The following is a 7,553-nucleotide window of genomic DNA, read 5'->3' as shown; positions in this document are numbered from 1 at the left end:
GGGGGAGGAGGGAGGTCGGTTGGGGTTGTTTACAACTAATACGATCACGCTGCGCTGTTAAGTTAGTGTGGTGCATACACTTTCAACAAAAAAAAAAAATGGAATTATCATTAATATTCACAGGATGTTGGTACATTTGCAACAAAAAATCTATGCGGCAATCGCTTTGAAGCAGAATTTTCCGAGCTTTAGGATGTACAAAAGCCGATTTCGTAGTCCAATTAATTATACAGCGAAAAGCGGCATGGCGTCGGCGACAAATTTGACCGACCACTTCAAGGTCAATTTCTCATCTCACTCACTCTTACTGTTTCTTCTAATGGGCGAAAGTGAATAGAAAAAAGAAACTAAAGAACATATTAAAATGACTGAAAGCTTCTTTTCTTCAGTATTAAATCGTATTTTAATTGAAACGAAAGTATTGCTAAAAAATCTTTTTGAATTGGTTAAGCAAGCTGAGTCCGAATTGTTTTATAACACTGTGTAACAATGAAAATGAACTTTTCAAGTGACCTAGTACAAGTTGTGGATCTGGCCGTAGGCCGTATAGTTCTCGAAACTATCTTTAACATTTCTCTAGCAGCCTGAATTTCGGAACTTATTCAAAAATAAAGATCTTTAACAAATTTTAGAAATAATAAATATTTCATTTGTAATGGAACGAGATATCACATACTGAAATGAATGGTGAAGCTATCACATTTTTTAATATATGTAGAAGGAAAATGAATTTTTATTAGATCTCGGTAAATCCTATTAGCTGCTAATGACTTCCTCCTATAGTATTTCTCACTCAAATCAATTGACAATTTTTTTTCTTTGACAAATAATTAAGGGGCCTGTTTCATATGTACATATGTATATGTATTCACATATTCATATGGCATATACATTAGGCATATGACTTTTTTAATTAAATTAAATCTATATGCACATGAGGAGAGGCTGAGCAGTTATGAAAACTAACAAAAATAACGCTTTTCGCTTTGGTCAAAATTGGGTACAAGTTCCCTCATGGAGAAAGGAAAAAATTTATTTACATATACTTGTACTTAAAATAGAACATACATACACATACTATAGTTATATGGAAAATTCCATGTCAACCGAATTATAACTGCGATCAAAAATTGGAATTTTTATATGTGGAATTGGGTATAAGATGAATTTTGTACAATTGCTTATTAAACACGGTCTATATTTTAAAACAATACCGTAAGAAAGTTAGTACGAAATTGGGAGATATTTGAAAATTTAGGCGATCCTGAATATACTTTTGATGGGAAAAAATCACCGTCTACTCAATTTTGTGAGTACCTAAAACGCCGATAGTAAAAGTATATATGTATGTACATTTTTTGTTCTAGTAAGATAATGGTAATCGATACAGCTATGGAATTAGTACACAACATAATGGAAGTGGTAGCGGTTATTTCGGCATACCTACTTAACTAAATTTTTGTATTTTTGGATTTGGATTATGACACTATTGAAGTAAATGATGGATATGTATGTATGTAAATGGAAAACTCCTACCGAATGAAAAATAAAATTTAGAGACCAATTTTGAGCGCAGTCATAATTCTGTTGACATGGAATTTTTCATTACATACATACATGTATGAGGCCATGAGAGGCAGAGTAGCCTATCCACAAAAAATGTCTTTGAGTAATATGAGAAAGAATAATCTATATATAATAAATACGATATTTACTGAAAAGTTCAATGCACCTAAGTACGTCATGCTAACAATTATAGTAAAAGAAAACTAAAAGAGCATACCCCGAGCTTTTACCGTTTTGATTCTGGCTCTCAAGGCCTCATATGTATGTTTGTTTTTGAACACTCTTCGTCCCATACTCACAGGTATATTTAATTTAAAAAGTCAAATGCCGAATGTACACACATACATATGTATGTATTCATACCAAGTTTTGGGCAAGTCCTCAAAAATCCTTTCCGAAACCATTTTATATATAAAATTGCTTAACAAATAACTGAGCCAAAAATTGGTTAGTCCAAGTAGTCTTACGAATTTTTTTTATTCCTTCAAGCAGATCTAAGACCTTTACTCGGTCACTTAAAAAGTTCGTGCGATTTTCTTAATTTTGTTACACCGTGTTGTTAAAAATTTTAGTTAGTATAATCATTTTTGCTTTTTTTTGTGTTTTTGATCTACCCAGAAGAAGAAAAGCAAACATGAACAGTGAAAATAACCGGCTCTGTCTATTGTAAACGGAACGGGAATCGGCAAGGCTCCCGTTCCAACCCGATTTCAAAGTACGAAATTGCTTGGCTGCATGGGGTGCAAAAAAGTGATGTCCATCTGAGGTGGGTCTCTACATTATAATTACCAATTGAAGGTAAAGATGTTACATTAAAAAAATTACAATCAACGAATAGCTAAACACATTATTTAGTATTTTCTTCATTGCATTTCTCATACTCTACTAATCACTAATTACGGTTCTTCTTAACACACGTTTACTAACAATTGCTCCTTTCTAAATACATATACATATATAGAGTTAGGCAGATAAACTTACTAAGCGCAATTGTTTATTCATTCCTCTTGCAAAAGTAGGTTTATGTTTATTGAAAAACACAGCAATATTTGTTTTAAAATTAAAAGTGAAAACCGAAAGGAATAAGTAACGCTAATCAATAAATTTATACGACAACATGCTACAAAAGTAATTAAATGAAACACAAAAATTGTGATGGTTTCATAGTAGGTAATCAGCTGTTGCAAGTTTTTGCTTTTATACTAACAAAAATATTTGGTAAATTTTCTTTAAAAATTCTATGCATTTTCCATACTTAATAGCTTAACAAGTACAAAGTTTTCATAGATGTGGCGAAATAACTAAAAATTGTAATTAAACATACATAAATTATTTAAGGTTAATTTGCGGTAAGTAAAAATGTAAAAAAAAAAACTCAAACAAAAATCAACAAAATTAATTTAAACATAAAAAAATTTACACATATTGATTTCAGTGATGATAATTGCAGATTTTAGAATTTAACTAAATAATAATTCAAACAAACGTTGAGGGAAATATGCTAAGCTATTTCTAGTTGCCCGGAAACAGTTTGCGTTTCACAGTTTCAAGGCTCTTTCGCTGAACGCAAAGTGTTTCCCGCACGGCATTTATTTCACAGTGTGCAAACTAAATTACATCTATAAAAAAAAAACTAAGCTAAATGGACTAATTTTTTCGTTTTCAATAAACGTTTTATGTATGCACGTATATTACTTAGTAGCATTATTTGTAACTAAATAACAATGTCATTAAATATTTTGTGTGTTTATAGTAGTTATTAGTTGTTGTTGTCATTCATTACATATTGAATTATTATTTTTTTTTTTTCAAATATTTCTTTCACAAGCAAGTAACGTAACGCACAGAAGAAACAACAAAATTACCGGTACCTAACGTTTTCCGTTACTACTATTACTACAAATAAACCTGCCTTTTTCTAATCTTTTATTTTTATTTTAACAATAGTTTGCTTGGTTAGATTTCCCTTCTCGTATGCAATCCGCTGCTTGCTGCACCATTTTACATTTGACGCTTTTCTCATTCTCTCATACTTTCAAAAAATTTTCGTCCTTTGTAGAGTTAATCAGCGTAATTCATTATGTTTATATAATTGAGGAATTGCTCCGAAAACAATTGCATGCAGGCCGTGCCGCCATCAGCCTCCACTACGCCCCTGCCAGCGCCAATGCAGTGGTCCCCCCCATCGGCTGTTGAATTTGAACGAAATCCTTTGTTATTGCTGCCAGCTGGTGCGGCTGTTGTCGGTAGCTGTTTGGTGAGCGCACGGCTCCCTGCTCCGCCGGCGAAGGTTGAGGGCTGGACGTTTGTGCGCCAAATGCTCGAGGCATCTGTGAAGTCTATGGACTCGCCCACATCCACATCAGCATTTGTGTTGCTGGTCATTCGTGATGCAGCTGTTGCTGCTGCGACACTGCTCCTGTCGTTAGTGTTGGTGCGCCAGAGATCGGTGAATAGGTCAGCAGTGGTGCGTGAAGTGTTGTCTGCTGCCGGGTTCGGTATGTCCCAAATATTGCTAATCTTGGCAAACTGTGAGGTGTCCTCGATTGCGGCAGTGGTGGCGGCACAGTTATCGGCTGCGAAGAAGCTCTGTAGCTTGCAGTTGGGCCACACGCCGACGTCAATGGCAGTGCTCGAGTTCGAGCCCAATCCAGATGAACAGGTCGACGAAGCCGACGAGCAGGTGGAGGATGCGCTGGGCGATGTCGATTGCTGGTTCTTATCGCCCGTATGGACTCCTGAAACACCAACACCGGTCCCTCCGGCCTGCATGATTGCTGCATTTATGGCTACACCCGTCTTTGTGGTGTAATAATTATCCCTGAGTGAGTTGTTTGTATTCGGCGATGACACCGACCACAACGGCTCTTTACTGTTGCTGCTGCGATAATCTGGGCGCGTGGATGTGCTGGAAGTGGGGCTTAGTGAAGGCTGCGAGCCGGATCCGCTCGAACAGCCGCTGGTGGATGAGGCGCCACTGGAGATGGACGATGGCGTACAACCCCACAGCGTTGAGATGGCGTCAGTGGTGCCGGTTTGGTTGCCAAACGGCTGGCCTGCGGCTGTGATGCAGCCACCACCGCTGATGAATGAGCTGACTGCTGCGTGCGGCTGGCTCCAGAGCGCATTCAATTTGTTAGCCGTCGGTACTGACATGGTTGCGGCGTCCCCTGTTTCGCGCGAGAATGTGCCCGTTGCTGTTGTTGATGCTGCCGGTGTTGTTGTGGTCGTTGCTAAATTATTGCTAGTTAATAAATTACTAATACTGCTACCGACACTACTCTTTGCTAGCAAAGCGCTGGATTCGCCATTGCGACCTATCAACCCTACCACCTGATTGTTACTACGTTGGTGTTGGTGTTGCTGTTGCTGTTGCTGTATCTGCGGTTGTTCGAGGCCTGACTTAATCGGGCTTATTTCATTAACGAAACTATTCAAATGCAAATTACTTAGGTTACATTGCTCACTTAATTTAAGTGGTAGTGTTGCCAGCATTTGTTGCTGGTGTACCAGCTGTTGCTTTTGCTGCTGCTGCTGGGTCGACGTCTGGGCGGCGGCTACTGTTGTTGTAGCTGCAGCTGCCAATCCAGCTAAGGACATGCGTGCAGCAGCTACTGGCGTGAATGCCGGCACACGTGGCTGTTGATGCGTCTGCGTCTGCGTCTGTTGTTGTTGTTGCGGTTGCTGCTGTTGCTGTTGTGGCTGTCTTACCTGATTTGTGTTGTGTATAACGTTGCTGGCACCGCTGGCGCTGCATTGCTGCTGATATTGTTGAGCGTGCGGATGAGCGCCAATAATGTCAGGATTGATTTGTTGTTGCAGCGGTGCAGAGTAATCAATTGATGGATTGTATAGAATAACTTTCTTCGTTTGCATGATGTTGCTAATGTTATTATTGCTTGTATTGTTCGCCGTTGGAGCGGCAATGCTGGCAGTGTTGGCTGCTGTTGTTGCTTGTGTGGCTGTTGTCGCTGCCGCCAGCATCTCCGTGGACTCCAACGGGGCCTCATGTTATGCGATCGGCTGATGGCGTACCACGTTGCTTTTGGTGTAGCAGAAGCTCAGCGGTTTGACAAAGTGCGTGTCCTGCGTGGCGCAATACGGACAGGTGACGCAGTGCGAATAGTCACTGTAGAAATTTAGACGCTGCTGCGGATGCAAAAGCAATTTGAAGCAGTTATTGCACTGCAAAGGAGAAACAATACAAACGAGACGGTTTGAAATTAACAAAGCCTTTGGGTAATGCAAAAAGTTACCAATTAGGTAACAAGTTAACTACTAACTACTATGTTATTAGAAAAAAAAGTTGGACAAATTCAGTAAAAAAAACTGTTATCTCCATCTCACAGCGTTAATGCTATTTGTTCGAATATCACTCGTTTTGCTTACCTTTAGACGCTCAGCACAGCAGGGCATTGCGGCAAAAATGTCATAAGAATACATGGTGCCGAGGACTAGATTCGATCCATCCCAAATTTCACCGCAGAACCTTTAAAATGAAAATAAATGCAGCGTTATCAAAATGGAACGATGACCAAGTACGAGTACGAGTTATTGAAGAGTTCAATTACATGAGTAACTAATTTTATTCCTACGGAAAATGGTGGACTGTCTTTCATACAAATGATAACAAAATATTTTCGAGAACAAGACATTTGAGGCCATGAGCGCAGAAGTGGCCTGGCCCATTTGTTTGTTTCTTTTTGCACTTACCTACTTAAATAAGTCTTAAATGTGATCAATTTTTAAAATAAAAGTGTACAATCAAATTAAGGAATAAGCGACCTTTTCTTTAAAAACTATAACATTTGAAACTAATACTGGAATCTAAGTACAAAAAAAATTTTATTAGACCACTTTTGCTCTCATGGACTCATTTGCAGCTTAACACTTTGAAAATTAATGTAAACAATACTTTCATGGCTACTCTTAATCACACTAGCGAAATATAAAAAAAAAAAAAAAAATCATTTCTACAATGCCACTTAACCCCTTTGCAGTCAAGACTAATATATCTCTTAAACTAAAGAAAATTATGTCGCCATGTTCACAGCTAAAGGAAGTGTAAATCCTGCGAAAAAAAATGCCAAAAATAGTTCTTTCTGTTGTCGATTTTCTTCCGAAAAGCATATCGCTATTCATTTTTTATTGCAAGACTTTTAGGGAAATGTCACATAACAGATCGAGTCCTCTATTAGCGGTATTTACATACCAAAGAGGTAAATGACCACAAATATGCTGCGTTTCAACTCACCTGCAATTTATTACACGATTGGTTGAGTTACCGTCCAAGCAAGCCATGCAAACGCAAGTCAAATACAGTGGTCTTCCTTCATAGTTCACCTGGAAAAAAGGTTAAAAAATATAATTATGACCATGCATTAAATACAAGGAGCAATATCAAATATCAGCACTTGTAGAATATTGCTCGTATCATGAACGTAGCCGGGTAGGGGCAGGGGGTGCTCGAGCCCAATTTTTACCCAACAATTATGTTCAAACATCAAATTTATAAGTTTAATAATATTTATGTATAACATTTAGTTTCCTTTTGTTTTTCAAAAAACAAAAGGGTTTTAACGAGGCATCGTCTAATCGACGATCATTAGTACTAACGTATGTTAGTACTCTAGGGTTAAAATTAAATTACAACGTGACGATTTTTCCTGGAAGGGCCCATCGAAAGAATCTGTCACGGGCCTCAGGTGGTATAGTTACGCCACTGCCGTTTACAAAAGTACATACGCTTCATTGTTGATCTTACTGCACGCAAGCATGGAACAGATTAAAATTTTGTGAACTCATCAAAATGGAAAAAACTAATACCAACAAACAGGGAAATCAAAAAGTTAAAAAAAAAAACTCAAGCAACGGACGACACGCACGAAAAGTTCACGGCGACGTCCAGAGAGCCGGCGGAATGAATCCGTACAAAACTGCAAAAGAAACTTTCTTCGTCGACTGACAATTCCTGGCACTGGGCGTCC

General features: G+C 38.2%; 1 protein-coding gene across 1 annotated transcript in view; it reads right to left on the bottom strand.

The window, feature by feature from the left end:
• Positions 1-429: 429 nt before the first annotated feature.
• The window catches only part of LOC118736787 (headcase protein), a 223,766-nt gene continuing 216,642 nt past the window's right edge, over positions 430-7,553 (bottom strand). Inside the window, 3 exon segments of the mRNA XM_036466818.1 lie at positions 430-5,751; positions 5,956-6,055; positions 6,821-6,909. Of these exon segments, the coding sequence (XP_036322711.1) occupies positions 3,628-5,751; positions 5,956-6,055; positions 6,821-6,909 (2,313 nt within the window). The 3' untranslated portion in view covers positions 430-3,627.

This window comes from Rhagoletis pomonella, unplaced genomic scaffold (assembly GCF_013731165.1).
Source record: "Rhagoletis pomonella isolate Grant_MI unplaced genomic scaffold, Rhpom_1.0 Rhpom_scaffold_00004, whole genome shotgun sequence".
Classification (NCBI taxonomy): domain Eukaryota; kingdom Metazoa; phylum Arthropoda; class Insecta; order Diptera; family Tephritidae; genus Rhagoletis; species Rhagoletis pomonella.
Note: the sequence above shows the minus strand (reverse complement) of the source record. Positions and strands in the feature narration are given on the sequence as shown.